Source organism: Vulpes vulpes, chromosome 2 (assembly GCF_048418805.1).
Source record: "Vulpes vulpes isolate BD-2025 chromosome 2, VulVul3, whole genome shotgun sequence".
In the NCBI taxonomy this organism is placed as follows: Eukaryota; Metazoa; Chordata; class Mammalia; order Carnivora; family Canidae; genus Vulpes; species Vulpes vulpes.
In genome coordinates this window covers 22019489-22042372 of record NC_132781.1, presented here as the reverse complement: position 1 = coordinate 22042372, position 22884 = coordinate 22019489, and the positions used below count along the sequence as shown (strand labels likewise).

The following is a 22884-nucleotide window of genomic DNA, read 5'->3' as shown; positions in this document are numbered from 1 at the left end:
TTGATCCCAGTGTTTGGCTATTCTGAATAATGCTGCTATGAACACTCATATATGTGTTTTGGAATACACAGATGCACACACACACACACACACACACACACGTTTCTTTTTTTTTTTTTTTTTTAAATTTTTTTTTATTATTTATTTATGATAGTCATACAGAGAGAGAGAGAGAGAGAGGCAGAGACACAGGCAGAGGGAGAAGCAGGCTCCATGCACCGGGAGCCTGACGTGGGATTCGATCCCGGGTCTCCAGGATCGCGCCGTGGGCCAAAGGCAGGCGCCAAACCGCTGCGCCACCCAGGGATCCCCACACACACGTTTCTAATGGGTATATATCTCAGGGTGGAATTGTTGGTTGTTTCCAAGCAGTTGCACACATTTGTTTTCTTACTGGCATTATATGAAAGTCCCCTTACTCCACACTACCAGTATTTAAACTTTTTTAAAGAAGATTTTATTTATTTATTTATGAGAAATATAGAGATAGAGAGAGAGAAGGAGGTTCCCCACAGGGAGCCCGATGCAGGACACGATCCCAGGACCCTGGGATCATGACCAGAGCTGAAGGCAGACGCTCAACCACTGAGCCACCCAGGTGCCCGGTATTTAAAATTTTTATCAATCTGGTGGACATAAAGTGATATCTCAGAATGTTTTTCCATATCTATTTGTTAAATGAGGTAAAAGCAAGCACTCTGTAAGCTTGTCATCACAACCCTATGAGGTAGGTGTGGTATCATTCCCATTTTGCAGATGAGGAATGGAGGTCACAGTTGCTCCTTTTCTCTTTTCTCTCTTGCAATCCACTCACCTCTCCTGGAGGCCCCTTCCCCACTTTTCCTCAGTGGGGTTGGGATGCCTGGTTACCACCAAGTTTGGGAGGCCCCTCCGACCAGGATGTTCTCCTGGGTAAGGAAAAGAGGAAGGCTTGGCTGAAGTGGACAGGGGTGGGGAGGACAGAAAGGATGAGACAGAAAGATTGGAGTGAGGAGATTCTGGCTCTTGGCATGGGATGAGGGGGCTGGAAGAGAGGTCTCGGAATATAGAGGAGGCATGACTGGGGAAATTTGTGAACTCCTAGTGCTGGTGTGGAAAGAGAAGCTGTGTAGCCAGGGAATAAGAGCCCATATGTATCTGGATGTTGGGGATTTCTCTGGACCCCAGGGCCTCTTTCTTGGGTTTTGCTAAGTCTGAGGATTCCTCTGTGGGGCCTTTCTAAGCTTAGAGCCATTTTTAGGGTGGGTTTAGCAGTCCCTTGGTAGAGTCTCTTTGGATCTTTCTTTCTTTCTTTCTTTCTTTCTTTCTTTCTTTCTTTCTTTCTTTCTTCCTTTCTTTCTTTCTATTTTATTTATTCATGAGAGACACACAGAGAGAGGCAGAGACACAGGCACAGGGAGAAGCAGGTGCCATGCAGGAAGCCTGACGTGGGACTCGATCCTGGAACTCTGGGATCACTCCCTGAGCCAAAGGCAGACATTCAACTGCTGAGCCACCCAGGTGTCCTATCTTTGGAATTTTCTAAAGGTAAGTAGTACTCTGTTCTCCAGGGTTGGGGGAGTAGGAGACAGACCCTAGAGGTTCTCCAGGGAATGTGGGTGAAGAACATGGGGTTTACTCTGATTCTGGGCTTTTTATCTATCAGGCCAAGAGGTATCCTGGCAAGCAGTACCCTGCTCTTGGACTCAACAGCTGTTAGGTGAGGCAGGGCAAATAATTTCCCCTTCCTAACATTTGTCACTCTCCTCCCAGACTCCCCTCTGCATCTGTACTTTTGCAAGTGTCATCTGCATAGATTCTCCCAGGGTGTACTTCCTTCTCCTCCCACCCCCACCTTCCTTGAGCCCTTAGCTCATTGCTCACTGGTAATGCTCTGGCAGTAGAGGCAGCGTGGCTCAGGGCATAAGTCTGTAGCAGGTAGTAAATATATTTAGCTAAAGTCTTGGCTCTATTAGTTACCTAGCTGTATGGCCTTGTGTGAACCTTGTCACCTTTCTAGGCAGTGACAGAACTCTCAGAGGACCTAACATCATTCACTTGGCTTGTCTCCTACACAGGCTTTGGCCAATGAGAAAGAGATTCCATGGGTGCCAATTGGCTTAGAAACAGTGCAAACTCTGGAGTGTTGGGAGCCATGCTGGCATGGGTTTAGGACCATGCAGAAAGCTTTCAAAGATTCTAGATTCCCAGACTGCCCAAGCTGGAAGGGGGTTCACAATTCAATGAGTCCCCCCCCCCCCCCCCCCCGCCCCGCCCATTTACAGATAGTAAAATTGAAGCCAAGGAAGGGGAAGTGGCCACAAAGCTGGCAAGTAGCAGAGCTGGTTGGACTGGAGATATGAAACTGGATCCTGGCCAGCCCAACTGCAGATGGGCTCTCCTCTCCTCTCTGCATCCTCTGTCTGGGTGTTCATTTCTGGTGCCACATGTCCTGATGGAAGGATCCAGCTCTAGCCTCTAAGCCAGATTTCCCTTTGTACTGTGGGGTCTCTAAGGAGGTCCTATCTCTCCTGATCTGTTCTCTCCAAGTATGGGGCCCTGGTGCACAAGGAGGCAGCTGTATTTATGTGCCATTTCTCAGCCCACACCTGGAGCCACTATGGAGGATACTCTACTTGGGGTCCAGGCATCAGCAGACATGGAGGGTGGTTGAGCCCCCCTACTCAATGCAGGCATAGTGGGAAGTCCAGGGATAGCCCTCATGAGATTGTTGTGAAGTACACGAGTGAAGCACTTAGGACCGTATCCATCCAGCATATGGCCCGTGCTTATTAAGTGTTAACTTTCCTTATTATGTGTATTTTGCCTACTCTGTCAGACAAGAGTTTTTAGGGCAAGCCCACGAGGGCAGGACTATCAATTCTCTAAGAAGCCCAGACTGAACCCAGTAGAGGTTTATTTATTTTTTATTTTTTTAAAGATTTTATTTATTTATTCATAGACACAGAGAGAGAGGCAGAGACACAGGCAGAGGGAGAAGCAGGCTCCACGCAGGAAGCCCGACGTGGAACCCCATCCCAGGTCTCCAGGATCACACCCCAGGCTGCAGGCGGCGCCAAACCGCCGTGCCACCGGGGCTGCCCCCCAATAGAGGTTTAAAACTGAATCAACAAGGGAGCTAATTAGACTCTAAGCAACAAGCCCACGAGGGTGTGGGCTGGAAGAAGCGGCTGGGGAGTGGAGACTTTTCCCACTTCTCCATCAGGAGCATCTTCCTTGCGTCCTGCGTGCCCAGGGGCTTAGGGACAGACAAGGGTGCCAGGGGGAGGTAGAGATTCTTTCTCTTTTTCCTTTTTTTTTAAAGTTGATTTTTTAGTAACCCAGCGTGGGGCTGGAACTCCCAACCCCGAGATCAAGAGTCACATGCTTTTCCCATTGAGCCAGCCTGGTGCCCCACAGAGGTTCCTTTTCTGGTAGAGCCCTGGGCTGGAAAAGATGACGGGGGCGGGGGGGGGGGGGGGGGGGGGGTCGGGAGGGCCACGTTTCTGCCCCTGGGGACTCCAGGAGGTGCTCTCAGTCCTCAAGGGGGCAGCGATCAGGTGAAGAAAACCAATGAGCATCATCTGCATCCCATTTCTCTGGTTCCAGAATCCTTTCTTATCCATTATCTCATTTTCTCTTGCAGTCATCCTGTGGGGTAATCCAATGAGAAAGTGATTCCATGGGTGGAATCACTGTCTTTTAAAATTTTATTTTTAGGGATGCCTGGGTGGCTCTGGTTGAGCATCTGCCTTCAGCCCAAGGCATGATCCTGGAGTCCCAGGATCGAGCCCCACATAGGGCTCCCTGTGGGAAGCCTGCTTCTCTCCCTACCTGTGTCTCTGCCTCGCTCTCTCTCTCTCTGCGTGTCTCTGATGAATGAATAAATAAACTCTTTAAAAAAATTATTATATGCTTTTAGGGTTAAAATTTTAAAGTTATATCTTTGTTTCAAGAGCATGTAAAAACCACTGAAGAACTGAATTCAGAATTTTGGTGTTTTTTTTCCTCCTTTTAAAAATAGAGGATGAAATGACCTTTCAAGACATTAAGTGGGTATCCAAGGTCACACAGCTCTTAAGAGGCTGTGCTGCAACTTGAACCCAGGTCCTCTGACTCCAAATCCTATGCCTTTTATGTAGCCTCTCCTGGACACCAGTATGCCCAGGCAGGACACTAAACTTGGTCCTCTGAGGGTCTCCAGTCTCCTGGGGGGAACACAGGTCCTGGCACTGGGAGCTCTCCAGCTCTGCGGAGAATTATATTTTCCAGCAGGGTAGGGTAGGAAGGAGTAAATGCTAAGTGCCCACTGTAGGCTGGGGGATTTGCACAAGCTACTTTCTTTCTCTCCCCTTCTTACCTTCTTTCTTTATCACAAAGCCCCATTTTCCAGGTAAAGAGAGTGAAGCTCAGAGAAACTTGTTTCAGGTTCCCCAGTGAGTCCAGTGGCAAAGGTGGGATTAGCATCCAGGTGGACCTGATGCTAGTACCTGTGCTTTTTCCTCTAAGCATGGAAGATGGTTGGTTCATGAGTCACCTTCCCCATGAAGTCTTCCCATGCCTTGCATGTAGAACTGATTTCTTGTGCCTCTGGGTCCCCACAATGCCCCATATGGCACCTCCCAGGGCACCTGCACACTTCTTAGATTCATTTTTTCTGTATGCCTCTTTCCCCTCAGTAGGCAGTGAGCTTCTTGAAGACAGAGAGTGATCTTGGCCCTTTCTATGTCCTTAGTATGTAGCACAAAGCCTGCATACAATCAGTGTCCAGTAAATATGTGTTGCATGAATGGTGGGGTGCTTGGATGGCTTACTTATTTCTGTTTTCCTGCTTCATTGAGATTATCCCAGACAGTGATGTTGGGGGACAGATGGGCACCAGCAGATGGATGAAGGATACTGGGGTAGAGGTCTGGGTACCTGTCTTATCTGGAACCTTTCCCGAATTTCCCACACTCACCTGCACTCATGCTACGCCTCCAGGTTCTTTGTCTTCAGCCCAACCTCTCCTGGCACTCCTTCCTCCATGTATCAGCACCTGTAGCTCTCCTAGGTTTGCTGTCTATGAGGCAAGTCTGGCATTGGTATCAGAATCATCCTTTCTGGTCCTGTTTTACTCTCACAAGAGCTTCAAGAGGCAGGATAGACAGAGATGACCTACCTCTATTTTATGGTTCAGGACATTCAAGCTCCAAGGAGCGGTGTCCAAGTTCATACAATAAGCTGATGGCAGAACTGGGTTCAGTGATGATAGAGGGGGATAGGACTGCGGGAAGTTTTCTGAATCAGGAACAGGCTGGGCTTTCCACAGGGATATGAGGAATCTGGTTCTGGCTCTGTTTGCCCTGCTCCAAGATGGAGAGACCCCAGTACGTCTCTGAGACAGCAGGGAGAGAATCCCAGAATCTTGTCACTGGTCAGAACTCTCCAGACCTTCTGCAGTCTCGATGATTGCCAGTAGGTGCCGTCAGTTTGCAACTTTTTGGTTCTCTCCCTACAAGTTCAGCTAGCTGCCCTGCTCTTCCTCCTCTCACCTGGACAAGTCTACACTTGGAGAAAGTAGGAGAGGGCCTAATTACTGTGAGACTGAAAGACTGCTGCCCTGGGAGAGGAAGCTGGAAGGAGGAAAACGGTCTCTGATCTGCACTTTTGCTTGGCTGCCTTGCTGCTTTCTAGGCTAAGCCAAGCCAAGCCAAGTCAAGCCAAAAGAAAAAAAAAATCCACAGTGGGTCACGGATTGTGCCCTGACAGGCACGCTTACCCTGAAACCAGCTCCAGGACAGAGAAACCTTTGTGGGGGAGGATGATGAGTACCTGGGGGACCAGAGAGAGATCCTAGGAGATGGATCCCTGCTCAAATGTTACTCTAGGGTCCCTCTGGATCCCAGCAGGACTGAGGCAAGTGGGGTAAACAGGTACCAATAGGATCTCACAGAGGGCCTAGCCAGCCGACATACTAGCCCAAATAGCAACGGTTGGCTGAATTAGAAAAAGGCATCCCTACCTCGAAATGCTTGACTGCCATCTGCTGGAAAGCTGTCATAACAGCTACACAAACCTACCATGACCACAAGAGAAATGGTGCCCCCTGGAGTTGTGCGATGCACAGTTTGCACACTGAGAGTGACAATCTCCCTAGCCAATCCTCCTCTGGGAGGGAGTCGGGCAGTAGAGGCAAACATCCAGGAAGGAAGAAGAGGCTGGGCACCTCCTTCTCCAGCTCAGTAGATTCAGTTCTCAGGAAGGCAGAATGGACCAGGACCCAGATGAGCCCTGAGGAGCCAGGGCACGTGCTTCGCGGGTGGGGGGCTGGGGGAAGGAGTTGGAAGGGCAAGTGGGAAGAGAACCTAACTTCTTAGGGCCATCAGGCCCTTCTGGGTCCCTCGATAGGTGCTTGCTTCCCTTTCCCCACTTCACTCGACTTGGTCTCCAGTGGTTGGGACTGGAAGCACGAAGGAGGGTGGAAAGGACTCGGGCCAGGGAGACTGAATCCGCCGAACTAGCAGTCCGGGCTAGGAGGTCGCGTTCTTGGGGGTGGGGTGGGGGCGGGGCTGCAGCCGCCCCGGCGGGGTAGGGAAGGAATCCTCCAAGGTCGGGGGAGGGGGCCAAAGAACAGCCCCTTGGCGTCTCCTCTTCCTTTCCCTCCCCTCCCAGGCTCCGGTTCAGAGGCGCTTTCGGCGCCTGCCACGGCTTCCAAACTGCGCCGCTTCCTTCTGCGGCAGAAAAGGACTTTCAGATGTTATAGCGGCGGCGGCGGCGGCGGCGGCGGCGGCGACTCAGGACAGCGCCCCCTCCCCCTAACGGCCGCCTCTCCCTCTCCCCCCCGGCGCCCCGGCTCCCCCACCTCTGGGAAGGCGCTGGGGGTGTGGCCAGGGGCCGGTATAAAGTCCGGGGGAGCCGGTCCCGGGCAGCCGCTCAGCCCCCTGCCCCCCCGCCGCCCGCCGCCAGGGCCGGGCCGAGGATGCGGCGCAGCGCCTCGGCGGCCAGGCTCGCTCCCCTCCAGCCCGCTTGCTAACTTCCCTGGCTCGGTCCCTGTCCGCCAGCGGGGCCGCCCCGTCTCCCCGCGCCCTCCGGGTCGAGTCCTCCAGGAGCGCCGGGCGCTGTCGCCGCGTGTCCCTGCCGCCAGTCTGAGCGCGGGCTCTCCCCTCCCGCGCCCCGCGCCCGCGCCCGCGCCCGCGCCCGCGTCCGCGCCCGCGCCCCGTCCTAGCTCGGTCATGCTGCCCCTCTGCCTCGTGGCCGCGCTGCTGCTGGCCGCCGGGCCCGGGCCGAGCCTGGGCGACGAAGCCATCCACTGCCCGTCCTGCTCCGAGGAGAAGCTGGCGCGCTGCCGCCCCCCCGTGGGCTGCGAGGAGCTGGTGCGGGAGCCGGGCTGCGGCTGTTGCGCCACTTGCGCCCTGGGCAAGGGGATGCCCTGCGGGGTGTATACCCCTCGCTGCGGCTCGGGCCTGCGCTGCTACCCGCCCCGGGGGGTGGAGAAGCCCCTGCACACGCTGATGCACGGGCAAGGCGTGTGCATGGAGCTGTCGGAGATCGAGGCCATCCAGGAGAGCCTGCAGCCCTCTGGTAAGGTGCCCCTGTCCTTGCATGCCCTCTCTAGTGTTCTCCCCTCCTAGAAGCCCCTTCCCCATTCAGGCTGTCTGGGAAAGCCCTTGAAAATCTCCCGTGAATTAAAGAGAAGGCAGGTACCTGGCAGGGTGGACTGGCATGGGACAGGCTCACCCACTGAAGCTGCTATTGAGTCCCTAGCAGCCTGTTGCCACCAGCAAGGAAGATTTTTGTCCCAGCCTTCCATCTCAAACCTCCCAGAGGTGCCTATTTGGGAAGAGAGGGCTCAATGGTAGCCCCGGCTGATGGTGCACGAGTGGATCACTACCTGACCTGGTCCAGCCAGCAGCCTGCAAGTGAGCTGCTTAGGGTCAGATAACTAGAGGATGGGGATGGTGGTGGTGGTGGCTTTCTGTTCCTGATCCTGGAACTCCCCTCATCCTGGCCACAGGTGAAACCCCAGGGGTTTAAGAAGCCAGGACTTGGCCTTTAGACATTGAGGTGGGGTGGAGTGGGACATGCCGATCAGAGGGGCTTTGGTGGTGAGGGGCATCGACACTGGCCCTCCCCAAAGCCCCTGGGTAGCTCACCTTGCTGTTTGAGAGGCACTGGGGAGACAGAGGTCTCTCTGTCAGGCCTGGGCACCTCATCCTGCCCTGGTATACGGGCACCCCATTCCTCTTTCCTGGCAGGTGTCGTCTGAGGTGGCAGAAGAGAAGCAAGTCTTGGCTCCTGGCCCAGCGCTATAGAAACCTAACGGGTGTGGGATAGGGAGTAAAGAAAGGAGAGAGAGGAAGAGGGGGAGGTGGGAGAGGGGGCGGGGGAGAGACGAGGGAGAGGGAGAGGGAGAGGGAGAGGGAGAGGGAGAGGGAGAGGGAGAGGGAGAGGTTTAGAAGGCCCTTTGCCCTAAACTCATTCTTACACTTTCTCTTTTTCCATTTCTCAGTGAGCCTCTCAGATTCTCCTTAGAATCACTCTCAGTCTTTTCATACTTTCTTATTCTTTTATTTCCTGCTGTGTCTCTCAATCTCTGGTTTCACTACCAACATTCCGGAGCTCTCCTTTCCTCAGTGTCTTCCGCCTGTTATCAGTTTCTCTTTCTCTTGTTCCCTTTCTGCTTTTGTGGTCCCACTTCTCTCACTTTCTCTTCTGCCCCTTTCTGTGGCTCTTTTTCTCCACGTCTCTGTCATTGTTTCTCTTTCTGCCTTTGTTCCTGTCTTTCTCTGTTACTTTTGGAATCTCTCTCTCTGTCAGCTTTTCTGCATCTCTGCCTGTTTCTTGTTCCCTCTCTGACTCTGTTTTGCTCTCCCTGTGCCTCTGTCTGTGTCTGTCTCTTTTCCTGGGGCTTGAAGCTTCCATTGTTGCAGTCCGGATGCTGGGACTCTGGCCCCAAGCTTCCTGCCCTGGGTCCCAGACCGTTCCACTTCCTCAATCCTCTGCAGCTTGTTAGCGGAGGAAAGCAGGATGCAGGGAAAACAGGAAGGACGTGGACCCCAGGGGTCTGGGCCTCAGGCCTCTCTGCCCTTCCTGTCCCTAGGCAGTGAGAGATGGGTCAGCAGAAAACATTCTAGGAGAAATGCCAGTCTGGCACCCGGCACATCTGGGAATCAGGGGGGCCGGAGGAGAGGGCATCTTGAGGGAGTAAGGCCCTGATCCTGGGGCACAGATGCCAGTTCCTGTGGGAGGGGAGGAGCACTGGTACCAGACCAGATTGGTAGTGAGGGCTGAGCCCTTGGGCTCCCTGAGTATAATGGGACCTCTTTCCCTTCGTATCTCCATCCTCCACCGGCCAATGGGTATGTATCTGGCATCAGATTAGGATGAGTGCTAGCCTTCTCTCCCAGTATATGAACTCAGGGCAGAAGAGCCCTCAGAGGGTCTTAAGCACCCCTTCCTCCCTGGATGGGTAGGAGCACGTCATCCTATAGTGGAGAAAAATCTAATCCCCTAGGGGCTTTGGGGGGAAATGGTATGAAGTTTGTGATTGTCCCGTGTACATCATGTAAATCGGCCTTTATATCCTCTTGGGATTACAGGGTCCAGATCTCTAACACCCACCTCTCCCTCCTTGCTTGTCCTCCACCCATGCAGGGTATGCAGAGGGAAAGGGCAAGCCTGCAGAATCCTGGGGAAACTAGGTACCTACTTGGCAAGCTGTGTCCATGCCTTCTCATCTCCTAGTCATCACAGAAGCATCCCCCACACCATGTGAAAGGTGCCCCTTAGAATTGTACAACAGCCCTGCAGGGTCTCTGGTGAGACAAGATGGCCAGAGGTCAGGGCTTATCCCCGCTATTCTTTCTAGCCTTCCACTGTACCCTCCTAGGTCCCAAGGCTTAGACTCCTCTTGCCTTGGGAATAGTTTGGCAGAGGGTATCTGGCTTCTCTTTCTGCCTTTTTCTCTTATAGCTAAACTTCAGCAGATGACTGGGGGAGGGCAGCCAGTTGGCATGCCCCTTCCCTTGGCCTTGCTATGTCCAGCTGCCTACTGAAGGGTTTCCTCCTTCCATATTAAGCCTTTGTCCCCCTAACCTTCCCATACCCCTCCTGTCCCAGCTTTCTGAGCCAGAAAAGGTTGTGGATTAACACTGCTCAGGCCCCCAGAGGTGGGGGTGGGGTGGGACACATGCGTCAGAAGTCCACAATTCTGCATCAGTGGACTGACCCTTGACTCTTGGAATCTGGGGGAGTGGACAGTGGGAAGATCAGTGTTTGGACTGGGGAGCTCCTAAACTGTGCTCTTGGGTCTCTCTGGGACAGGGTTAGGGAACAGACAGACTGGGTTAATTTTTAGTCAACGCAGCAAATATTGTCCCCCTTACTTCAGTACTGGGAATCCAGTCATGTCATGGGAACAAGGCCTTCCCAGAAATTCTGTGCCTTGGGGGAGGCGGGGGGAGGAGCATGGCTGCTTAACATTTTTTCTTTAGTATTGGCAAAGCCAGAATTATTGGTGCCTCGGGTATCAGGAGTCTTTCCATTTAAAGACATAGGAGCTGCAGGGATAAGTCTGTCCTCCTTCCCCTCCACCCAGTCTACTGGCATTTTCTCATCTATGAAATGGAGATGACAACGGGACTTGCCTCACAGACTTGGGGTGTCTGGCATGGAGTAAGAGCTCTGTCAGTTGGAGCCATCATGAGGAGGGTGATGAAGAAGCTGAGGAGATTTCAGTTGACGCTTAAATCCTCCTCTGATGTTGGGACTTTGAGGGGCATTAGGGCAACTGAGCAAAGTAGGGGGAACATTCAAGGGAATTGAGAGGGGTAGGGAGGAACTCAGTGCTTCTTGCTGTTGTAGACATGGAAAGGACAGGCCAGCTTTCCTTCAGTCTGAGGCTGGCAGCATGGCACAATGGTGAGGGGGATGTCCTGTGACCCAGACCTTAAAGAACGGCCTGGGTACCTGGCATGAGTGATCTTTGTTTCTCTAGGCAGAGTCCAGGGGAAGAAAGAAAAGGCCTTTCTTGCAGGGTAGGGGGATGAGCCTCCAAATAGTGGCTGAAACACCTGTGTCTGGGTGGCTGGGACCACCCACCTCACAGCCTCACCTGAGGTGTCTTGAAGGGGACTGGGGTTGAGGAGGAATCATGGGGTTGAAATCAGGCTGCCAAGAAGAGGAAATCCTCTAGCTTTGACCATGAACTTTTCAGCCAGTGGTGCTTTTCTTTCTCTGGGCACCTTACCCTCAGTTGCTAGAGCAAAGACCAGGGTTTGCCTTTAGCTGCATGTTGTTGGCCTAACTCGGAGCAGGGGCTGGAGGAGATGATCTGGCTTATGTGGAAGCCCCACCCCCTAAATAAGCCTTTTGGAAGTCAGAAAGCCAGATCTTTCAGGGGCTAGGTCTGACTCTGGGGGGACCCACAGGGACTGGGGTCTTTCCAGAGGTGCCCCCCTGGGTGAGCAGTACCAGGTGGCTGGAATTCCTGAGTAAGCAGGGAAGTAGCAAGTATTTAGCCAGTTTTGGAGATGGGTAGGTTAACATTTTCAGAGGCCCAAAGCTGCGACCCTCACCCTCCTAAACCCAGAGCCTGGGGGTGGATCCTGGGGTGGATCCTTAGTCTGCCTGTTAAGCAAGGCTGGGCAAGGAAAAGTTACAGATTAAATGGAAAGTCAACAAGTTATGGTGCAGGCAGTGTGCCCTGCCCTGGGTCTGTGTCTCTCCCTGGGGCAGGGTCAGAGTGCCTGAGTGCATGTGGGTGTGCATGTGGGGACCAGTGTGTGCCTGGACACGTGATCGTTTGTATATGTTTGTGGTTCTTGAGTCCTGGCCTGTCTGTGTCTGAGTGGGCAGATATGGGTATAGTCTGTGTACCTATGTCTCCATGAGAGTAAGTAAGCAGCTATTCTCTCTATCTGGTGTATTCTTCTCGAAAGCTTAGACACGAGTCAGGGACAGACCGGGACCAGATCTGGAGAGTGGCAGAGCAGCTGGGAGTTGGCATGCTTGGTGTTAATGAAGGATCGAACTCTTCCGTGGAGTGCCCTTTTGGTGGGGTGAAGCAGTCTGGCCTCAGGCAAGAGGGGTCCAAGTATGGCATTGATGAGTATCTGGACTCAAATATGTGTGTTTTGGAGGCTTGTAGGATTCTTCAGTTCTTCAAAAAATAAAAAAGGAAGCTTGCCTAACAACAACAAAAAAAGTGGGGAAACCAAGGAGGGGGAGGCTGGGCAATGCTGCCTGCTTAGCTTTCCCCAGATAATCCCCTCAGTGTGTCATGGGGCCCTACCCACACAAGAGTATAAACTATGCTTCCAGCTTTGCCCTGTGGCCCATGCAGCTCCAGGTTTCAGTGAGCCAACCCAGTTGTCCTTTTTTTTTTTTTTTTTAATATTTTATTTATTTAAGAGAGAGAGAAAGAGAATGTGCATGCAAGCAGAAGGAGAGGGAGAGGAAGAGGGAGAGAGAGAACCCCAAGCAGACTATGTGCTCAGCGCAGAGCCTGACTTGGGGCTTGATCTCACAACCCTGAGATCATGACCTGAGCCAAAACCAAAAGCTGGACATTCAACCAACTGAGCCACCCAGGCGCCCTCTCCTTGTCTTCCTTAATGATACCTCCTGAATTAAGAGATAAACATTCTATATATCCATTAATAAACCCCCAAGTGTTAGTCATTTGTGAACTTCAACTCTTAGAAACTCAACGTTGGAAAGCCTAGTTGCAGTTAAATTTCTACTCCAGATCTCTTTAGGTTCTTGAGCCCTTTACCACCCTGCTGGGTCACACTTCCAGGATGGGAGGTTCTCTACTTCCGATTGTTAGAAAACTCATCTTTCTCAAACCTAAGAACATTCTGCCAACTTACCAAAGGAACAAGTGTCACTGGAGAAGTAGTGCTACCCTTTATGGCTGTGAAAGGAAAAGCAAACTCAAAGGAAAGACCAAAACCTTTCTCAGGTTTCAAGAGTGCCCCTCAAATTAGCATCATGGGCTGTGGCAAATGAGTCCTTTTGATCCCTTCCAGTCTTTTCTGGGTAGAATGGTGATGTTTTTGTTCATGTTTCAGCTTAGCCTCTGTTGTTCCAGGATTTAGCTCTAATTCCTTTAGGTCTTCGATTTCCTCTTCCTCTCCATTATCTACCTCCAGCCTACACCCCTGAAACCCTGTGACCTCATCCAAAAGTCTTATGGTATTGTGCAAGGTGGATGCAGGGGCAGAGGTCACTGGCCAGTTTGGGCCTTTTGGCCAGAAAGGTTCCTTGGAAGGGTCTACAGGGAAAAGCCTGGATCCTAGATATTTTCTCTGGTTCAGAGTGAGGGTTTGGGGTCCATATTTTTTTTTAAAGATTTTATTTATTTATTCACGAGACACACACACACACACACACACACAGAGAGAGAGAGAGAGAGAGAGAGAGAGAGAGAGAGACGGGGACATAGGCAGGGGGAGAATCAGGCTCCCACGGGGAGCCTGATGCAGGACTCAATCCCAGGACCCCAGGATCACGCCCTGAGCCAAAGGCAGATGCTCAGCCACTGAGCCACCCAGGTGCCCCTGGCCCTTCTTCTTATGGCCACCATGACAATCCTAGTCTTCTGAAATTTACTCACATCTTTTGTCACAGCATTAGGAGGTCTTGCTATAGTGCTTTCTCCTTTATTGACCCATAAGAACTTGATGTTGTCAATGAGACTGGAGTACCCTCCAGACTGTCCTTCTTGGGATGTTAAATATGGAAAAGGATAGATTATATCTATCTGCTCCATTTATTCCTTACCTTTGGTTCTTCTTTCTAAGCCAGCCCTCTACTCATGACAACACCTTCTTCCCATCCTTGGTGACTCAATTTTATAAATAACCTTTGGTATGGAATCTTGACAAAGACTTTCTGAAAGTCTAGATTTCTCCTTGCCTGGTTTTCCTGTATCTACTTGCTTCCCCCCACACCACCAGAACTAGGAGAATAAAAAGAGAACTAACCCCCCAACTAACTTTGGCTAGACGGAAAAATACCATTTGACCCAGAGGCAGCTCTGGGACTGCTGCCATGCATGGAGGAACCTGCTAACTCCTCAGGAAAAAAAAATCCTGACGCAAACCAGATGTAACCTTCTGTCTGGCTGCCAACATCTGGAATGCTGGCAGGGGCTTTGCATTCAGGCCGGCAGGGAGCTGCCAAGCCCAAGCATTTTAGAGGTGACTCTGATCTGCAGAGAGGTCTTGCAATCTCTTTCTCCAGCTCAGTCCTGTATTCTGGTTTTTGCTGCCTGAAGGTTTGGAGCAGTGGTTACAATCTGGGACTTCTAGATTGGGTTGTTCTTGAGTTCAGATATAATCTTCAGGAAATCCCAGGGAGAGTGCACAAGTCCAGCCTCACTACCCCCATCTCCAGTTCGCCAGTGCCCTGGCTCTGGACAATAGACATGGACTTTGAATGGGGTCTAAGATCCAAGGATGGGAGGTGTTGAGGTGGGGGAATTGAAGGATATTTTCAGTTCTGTGGCCACATAGTGTGTTACACACACACACACACACACACACACACACACACACACACACTACGGATGCCTGCATGCAGGCATACACACCCACTCCCACTCCTTCTCTCCTGTTCAGCTAATGGGGAGAGCCTTTTGGGCCAGATTTCTCATCACTCATGGAAACTCTGATTTTGGCCATGTGGAAGAGGGGCGGCAGAGCCAACAGATCTGGGGATCCCCTGGTTGGCTCAGCCAGATGCTGAAAAGAGCAGGAAAGGAGACAGGAAGAGAGAGCAGATGGAGTGGGGATGGTAGGAGGACCTGAATGGAGGAGGGTGCGAGATCTGGTGGGGAGGCCCCTGCCTGCCTTAGACCTCCCTGCAGAGCCCAGGGGACTCTCCTGCTGTCTGCGCAGCTGCAGCTGATGACTCATCTGAGGGCTGGACTGGGTGGGGTGAGGGACAAGGCAAAGACTTTAAGAGGAATATTCTCCTGAGGAAATCTCAGGAGAGTGGGGAGGAAAGGAGGGTGTTGCTTTCATCCCTCCCACCCTAAGGTCCCCTGTTCTCTCCCAGAGCCAGGGTAGAGAGAATCCCCAAGAAGAAAGCAGGTGGGGAGTCTGGGTTGGTATGTTGCCCTGTCTTTTCCCAGTGCTGACCTCTCTCCCATCTCGGCCTGACTGCAGACAAGGATGAGGGTGACCACCCCAACAACAGCTTCAGTCCCTGTAGCGCCCACGACCGCAGGTGCCTGCAGAAGCACTTTGCCAAAATTCGAGACCGCAGCACCAGTGGGGGGAAGATGAAGGTCATCGGGGTGCCTCGGGAGGAAGCTCGGCCTGTGGTGAGGACTTCTGACCTACAAATGCACCTGTGCACAGTCACAACCCACCCTCCCCACACTAGATCTGGACTATGATCATTCAGCAAACATTCTTTGGATGCCTACTATGTGCAAGACATACCTGGTATACATCCCCAGGACCCAGAGAATCCTCATTCCTTTCCTGGTCATCAGTCATATACACTGATATAGTTGAAGTGATTGTTAAGTACTGAAATATTTCTGTACTCGTTTGTAAATAGTAAACACCAAGCCACCTGGTGTTTCTTAGCCCTTCTCTTGGCTTCTCCATGCAGAGTCTTTCAGTAACTAAAGAGTTAATGCTGGCCACAGCAGGGGCCCTGGAGACCCTGCCCCAGCATCTGGCTAATGTCCTTTCTGATGGATGGTTCTAATGGATCTGCGGTTCTAATGGATCCCGCCTGGGTTCCATAAGTTAATTGTATGATGTCAGCTATCCCTTCAGCTTGGAAGTCACTCCATTCCCAACCATCTCCATAGGTTTCCACAACCCCTTTCCCCCACAAAGTCCCTTCCATTCACACCCCTCCTTTTTGGAAGCTCTTTGGCCCAATATTCTCTCTGCAATGTCCTGCTCTGCCCACCAGGGTCCCCTGAATCTACTGGGGCCTGCCCAGCCTCTTGGCTTTCAGTCTTGACCTGACCCCTAGCTTTGGTCTTCCTGCTTCTCTCCTTTCTGCTAAGCAGTTTCATTCTCCCTTCCTTCAGCCCCAGGGCTCCTGCCAGAGTGAGCTGCACCGGGCCCTGGAGCGTCTGGCTGCCTCACAGAGCCGCACCCACGAGGACCTCTACATCATCCCCATCCCCAACTGCGACCGCAATGGCAACTTCCACCCGAAGCAGGTGGGTCTTCATCCCTGCCTGTCCTGGCCTTAGCTCTTGGGGCATTACTTGTCTCTCCATAGGGTAGTCCAGGATGGAGATCTCAAGTAGAGGAGAGACCTCTCAACCCAAACCTAACCCCTGGAACCCTTCCCCAGCCTTAAAGCCTCAGTTTATTTTGCCCACCACACTCATTTTGGAGATGAGGAAACTGAGGCCCAAAGTCACAGAGTGAGTTAATGGCAGACCAGCTATCCTGCCTCCCTATCCAGGGCTATTTCCATCACCTCTGGATTCACCATTTAGCACTCCTGCTAACCTCTCTACCTCCCAGCACTCTCTCATTCCCTGTACTGTACTCCATCCTATGAGTAGTTCTTTGCCATAGAATGTTTCTAGTTTCATTTGGAGATAAAGGGTCTCAGTCATAAAGGGTCAAGGAGGAAACTCAGCCTGGCCCTTCCACCAAGCTGAGTAACCAAACCACGTGGGGTACAGCCAGGATGGAGGTGAAGTCAGATCTGACAGCTGGGGATGGGAGCTTGGGATGGGAGCAGAAGAAGGAGTGGAGTAGGAGAGAAAACGTGAATGCAGGAGCTTCCATACTCCTTCATGCAACATGGGTTCCTCTGATAAGCCCCCCAGGAGGCTAGGATGTTCAGCAAGGTTGGCCTGCCTCAGACCATCTCTGACCCATGAGGGGAGGGCTTACTTGGAGGAGTGGCACATCTGGGCAGAGACTTGTGCTGGGTGTGGCCTGGGGAGTCCTGGCTTGGGTCTTTCTCCAGCTCCTGGTGGGCATAGACACATATATTCTCCCACTCCGTGCTCTATTGACAGATCCACAAAGTGGGCAGCCACTCGACCAGTAGAGGCCTTGATAGGAGAAGGGCTGCCCCCAAGTCTGCAAATCCCAGGATGGCATGAGAGGTTATGGGTGGTGTGCAATGAGTGGAGGACCAGAAAGGGCCCCCCAAACCAGTGCCAAACATACCTGCAAGCTTTATCCCAACACCAATTTCATCCTTGTCCTATTTAAAAAAATATTTTATTTATTTATTTGAGAGACAGAGAGAGAGTGCAGTGAGCTGGGGAGGGGTAGAGGGGGAGGGAGAGAGAATCTCAAGCAGACTCCCTGCTGAGCGGGGAGCCGCATGTGGGGCTCAATGGATCTTACAACTCTGAGATCATCACCTGAGCCAAAACCATGAGTTGGGTGCTCAGCCAACTGAGCCACGCAGGCACCCCTTCTTGTTCTAATTCTTAAAAACTTTTTTCCTGGGGTACCTGAGTGGCTTAGTCAGTTAAACATCTGCCTTAGCCTCAGGTCATGATCCCAGGGTCCTGAGATGGAGCCCTACATCAGGCTCCCTGCTCAGTGAGGAGTCTGCTTTTCCTTTTCCCTCTGCTGTTACCCCTGCTTGTGCTCTCTCTCTCTGTCAAATAAATAAATAAAATCCTTTAAAAACACTTTTTTACTCATTAAAAAAAATTAATAGATTTTATGTTCTAGAGCAGTTTTAGATTTACAGAAAAGTTGAGTAGAAAGTACAGGATTCCCATCTACTTCCTCACCCCTAGGTTTCCATGTTAACATCTTGCATTAGCATGGTACATATGGTACTACAAATTAAAGAACTAATAGTGATACATTATTAACTAAAGTCCACAGTTTATATTAGGGTTCACTCTTTGTGTTGTACAGGTCTATGTGTTTTCTTCCTTCAATTTTTATCCCACTGAAAGTTCTGACACTTGAGCCCTTTATCACTAGACCAATGCTGACCTCTGAGACAACCTTTACTTTTTGGCCAAGATCTCTCTATTCCATGAGCTCAGAGGGTCTGTGCTCATGAAAGAGCCTCTGCCCTCACAGGCCGTCTTGGATCAACTATCTGACGTGGGCTGGGCTGGGATTGGGGCAGGCTGCCTGGGAACTGACCTCTCACACCCTTGTCTTGGCAGTGTCACCCGGCCTTAGATGGGCAGCGCGGCAAGTGCTGGTGTGTGGACCGGAAGACAGGAGTGAAGCTTCCAGGGGGCCTGGAGCCAAAAGGGGAGCTGGACTGCCACCAGTTGGCTGACAGCTTCCGCGAGTGAGCCCTGCCAGGAGGCAGGGGGCTCAATGCCCCCTGCCGTCCCCATCCCCTAGAGGCTACAGAGCTGACCTGGAGCCTGGGTCTGAGTCCTGGCTCTGTCTCTGGCCTAGAAGTTTCCCTTTCTGTGTGTATGTGTGTGTGTATGTGTGTGTGCACGCACGCATGGGTGTGCCCTTGGGGTGAGCCAAAGCCTAGGGGTGTCTTCTTTGGTCTTAGATAGCCTGAGACGTCTGAGAGTGGCAATGGGGAGCCCTGGTATGTCTCCAAATTGATCGTGGACTCATTCATTCATTCATTCATTCATTCATTCATTCATCCATTCATCCAGCCGTTCTAAAACATTTATTGACAACATATTACATGCCAGCTCTGGTTTTTTTAGCCCTGGGGGCTCTTATTCTGACTTTCTCTGATTTGGGCATCTGGGGTCATTTCTTATAAGCTGAGCACAAGTTTGTGGGGGAAGAGAAGTCTCTTTTCCAAAATCAGAGGAGGAAAGTAGTCATGTACCTTGACTGTTGTACCTTGTACCATTGTCATTCCCCTCAATTTAGTCAGAGGGTGGAGGCCATAGGGAAAGTGTGGAGTGGCAGATGATTCAATGGGCAGGAGTCCCAGACTCACTCCCAAACTCAAGCCTGCCAGGCTCCCCTTCTTCTCTTCTCTAGGTCCCTCCAGTGGGAAGGACCTATAGAGACAAGCCCACCTTTGGGTCTGGTATGCCATCTGCTTGGTTGCCTGGCAGCCCAGGCCCTGGTGTGGGGGAGGGAAGAGGGCTAGAAGAAGTCATACAGGACAGAGGGCTGGGGAGCAGGGGCCCATCTCTGAATAGGAAGAAAAAATGCACAGTTGGACTGCATGTGCCTGATGGAGAAGAGGACACACATGCTGGGGGGTAAAGGATTTGCCTGGGGTCCTGCATCCTTCCCTGTTTGTGGTCATAGCCACAAAGTCATCAGGATGACTCCATCCTTCCAGTGGTTCACCGCCTGTGGCTTTGCCTCCCTTCCTATACCTCCCTACTACCCTCCAGGCATTTCTGGTTTGACTGGATAGAAGGAGACTTAGGGACCTACCAGTTGGCCATGATGTCTTGTCTTTTTTTTTTTTTTTTTTTAACAAAACAGAACAAAACAAAACAAAACAAAAAAACCTAGACAATTGTGTTTTGTTGATTTATTTATAATTAGAGACAGGGATGCACGAGGGGTGGAAAAGGGGGGTCATCATGTGGTCCCCAGAACTGTCCTATACGGTAAGAGCATTGCAAAGAGTCAACCAATTCATCCTCCCCTTCCCTGCAGCCTCTTCCTAGGGGGCTTCCTTGTCCCCAAAGTCATACTGTTTGTGTTCAAATAATGGCTTCTGAAGGAAGGCAAGCAAGGACAGTTCTGCTGGTCCAGAGTTATTCCTGGGATCATCTGGTGTGTGAAGCTGGGGTATCTCCTAGGGCATCAGGCAGATTGGATTTACATCTGAATTTGATGTATTTGGTGGAGGAGGCACTTCCCTGAAGTTGGAGAAAGAGGGTAAACTCCAACACAGTCCATAGCTCTGACTGCCTAGATTCCTTAATGGGGTAGTTGTGTCAAGATTTGGTTCTGAGAGGCTGGGAGTAGGGGCATCTTTGATCTTGCTGTCCTGAGCTCAGCAGGCTGTGGTCTCTTGGTGCCAGACTCAGAATCTGTGCCCAAGTGGTATAATTGGATTTCTGGTCATCTCCCAACATCCTTCTCTCCCATCTCTGTGCTCTGTGTGTGTGTACACTAATCTCCTGGGTGGGTGGGAGGCTTCTTAGGAGGTCCTGGGCAGCCTGAAGACCCTGTGAACCAAGTCTGCTGCACTCTGGGGGAATTGGCTGCTGTTGGTTGTCTTCTGGATTCCTAGCCCCTTCTCAGTTCCAGAGGCACTACCTGGCCTTTTAATTCACTGGCTTCTGATGAGCTGACCTCTGTGCTATCTGCATATTGAATCTGAGCCTGCAATCCTCATCTCTCTAGCTCTGCCTCGGTGGCAGCATCTCGCAGCCATCTGGTCTCCCTAAGGCATCACAGGCCACTGCCAGCAGTAGGAGATTAAAGAACAAAGTGACCTTGGCCCTCTGACCACCCTTCACAGAGCCCCCTATTTCTTGGGCTGAAGCCAAGGGATGTTGGGGCAGGAGGCAAGTGCAGGCTGACAATTAAGTTTTAGGTCCTTAAACCAAATAAATGTAGGGAAAAGTATCTTTTTCCCTAAAGCACCTCTTTAAATTCCTCCTTTTTCTCCAGCTCCCCTTCTCAATGCTGTACCCTGGCAGTGGATACTAAGAGGTCCTTTTCCTCCCATGGGCCTTTAAGAAAAGCTGGATCTGCTTGGGAGGTAGCTGCATATATGGCCTGGGATGTGCCTTTGTGTCATGTCTGCATATTTGTGGTATGTGTGTATGGGTTTGTGTGTGCACGCATGTGTGTAAATATAGCAAAGTGATACTTTTGAATATACAAAGTGAGAAGTGAATGCATGTGTACTGGTCTGGGTATGTGTAGAGGAGATGCTAATTCAAGGGGTGTGTCTATGTGGGCTCTGTGACTCTGCATGTGAATGTATGTGATGTGAGGCAAGAGGGAATAGAAATTCACAGAATATGTACATACTTCCCTTCAGGCTGTGAATGAATGGCCCTCACTCATTACATGTTCCCACTGTAGGATTTGTGGGGAGCTCAAGCACCAAAGGATAGAGGATACACACTTGGGGAGAGGGAATTACACATCCCACAAAACACTGCCCTCTCCCCTGCCCACCGCCTCCCCCCCACATACATGCTTGCCTCCAAGATCTGGGAGCCAGGTCCCAGGTGTCTAAAAAGAAGGAAATAAAAGCAGCTCTTTGTCAATGTGGACACCCTCCACCACTGCCAGGCCAGACGAAATAAATCATCCTGGGCAGTGTCATAGTGGGGAGAACTAGGATCCAGAGAGGAATTGCTGGTCTAGTTTGCACTTAGTCCTGCCCCCTCCCTGCCCCACCATAGCCTCCAAATACCCTTGGATGGTCATTCTAGTAGCCATGGGACATCAGCATGTTTGGCAGAGGTGGAAGGGAGAAGGTGACAAGGAAATTTCTTGTGTCCTGTTGGGATTTACCCACATAAACTTAAAACTGAAGTCCTTGAGTACTCTGCCCTGCCTCCCCAAGAAAAGTTATTCCCCTCCTGGCTTGGAGGGGAAGGGAGGCACCCCACCAGGACCCCTTAGCCCATTGGTGCTGATCTACATCAGGCATTTGGTTTCCATTTCCCAGCTCATTAGTGGAGATTGAAGCCCTGCTGTCGCTGAGGGTTGGGGGCAGGGTTTTCCACTGGCAAGCCAGCAGGGTGGGAGTAGGGAGAAAAATGGGGAGACTTGGACTGACTCCAGTATTGGATTCAGGCAAGGGCATCTCTGGAGAGTAGGCCAAGCTTCCTGGTCCCTCCTCCTACGAAGGCCCCTAGGTTTCAGCTACTGCAATCCCTTTAGCTCCTTCCAGGAAAGACTGCTTGTCCCAACCCCTCTGCCCTCTGGGCCAGATTTAGCCATACCAAGCTGCTCCAAGAATGTTATGAGGCATGCAGGACTTGGGGTGCCTGCTTGACCCCCTTCCTGGGGGGGATATGACTATGTAGTCAATGACCCTGAAAGATCCCCAGCCAGAGAAAGCCCCTGCATTCCAGACCCCTATGGCAATGTCAACTCTGACCTAGAAAGAGAAAGTCTAGATGATGTGGTTGGATGGAACTAGGAAGCAGGCTGGCACCTATGACACAATGTGTTGGGTCCGTTGTTGGGTCCTGGGGTCGCCTTAGGGAAGAGGGGAGGAAAAGCGGTTGGTGAATCAGGGGAGAGGGTCAATGGGGAGGAGGCATATTCATGGGGGAGGAGGGAGTTAATGGGAACAATAAGTGGAGGAGAGACAATGGGGCAGACATTTACACACACCCATGGGGGAGTAGACACCACTACAGCCAGCCAGGGTCTAATTACATCTTCACTGTCCCCTCTATGTCTGAGGCCCCAGGGGCTGGGGAGAGTTAGGGTCAGGGAGTAGAAGTGGGGGTGCTGAGGATAATTAGAAACATGCTCTACTGAGTGAGCAGGCGCCACCAGGACCATTTCTCTCCTTGGCCCCTCCCCTTTTCCCCAGATCCCCAACCCCCTTCTTCATGACCTGGACAATTCCAGCCAGACTAGGGGAGGGGCTGGTGGAGCCTGGGAGTAGAAACCCGGTGGGATTGGCTTCCTGGGCCCTTACATAGTCTCTAAAGTGCAAACAACATATTTTCGCCATGCAATGGTATTTAATTACACATAAAAACAGAGCCATTAAACTGAAATTAAACCCTTGTTGGAATCACTTAATTCAGGGCATGACAAATTGCTTTCAGTGGAGGCGGCCGTGAAGTCCCCCCAGGGAGAGATGGAGATTAGCGGCTTCCATGGCTGGCTGGGTCCCCTCTTTCTCTTTAGAGCTGGCTCCCTTGCCAGCTCTAAATTCTGAAATTGGGATAAACCTTCTTCCTAAAGACCACCCAAGCCAAGGGAAACCTCTAGGTTTGTTTAGGATGATAAAACTGGAGGGTTGGGGAATCACAGTATCACTGTCCAACCCAGTTTTAGATAATACTGGTCC

At 51.5% G+C, this 22884-nt stretch overlaps 1 protein-coding gene and 2 long non-coding RNA genes across 3 annotated transcripts; 2 read left to right on the top strand and 1 right to left on the bottom strand.

Moving 5' to 3' along the window:
* Window positions 1-3457: 3457 nt before the first annotated feature.
* On the bottom strand, window positions 3458-6027 carry LOC140597758 (uncharacterized). Its single transcript, XR_011999652.1, has 3 exons — window positions 5141-6027; window positions 4940-5041; window positions 3458-3630 (listed from the first exon to the last, which is right to left on the bottom strand). It is a non-coding gene; the product is annotated as an uncharacterized lncRNA (long non-coding RNA).
* Window positions 6028-6701: 674 nt separating this feature from the next.
* On the top strand, window positions 6702-19390 carry IGFBP4 (insulin like growth factor binding protein 4). Its single transcript, XM_025995722.2, has 4 exons — window positions 6702-7542; window positions 15135-15292; window positions 16022-16156; window positions 18101-19390. Exons 1-4 carry the CDS (start codon window positions 7194-7196, stop codon window positions 18233-18235), a joined length of 777 nt encoding a protein of 258 aa, XP_025851507.1. The 5' UTR covers window positions 6702-7193; the 3' UTR covers window positions 18236-19390.
* On the top strand, window positions 7549-13357 carry LOC140597757 (uncharacterized). Its single transcript, XR_011999651.1, has 2 exons — window positions 7549-9739; window positions 11901-13357. It is a non-coding gene; the product is annotated as an uncharacterized lncRNA (long non-coding RNA).
* Window positions 19391-22884: the final 3494 nt, after the last annotated feature.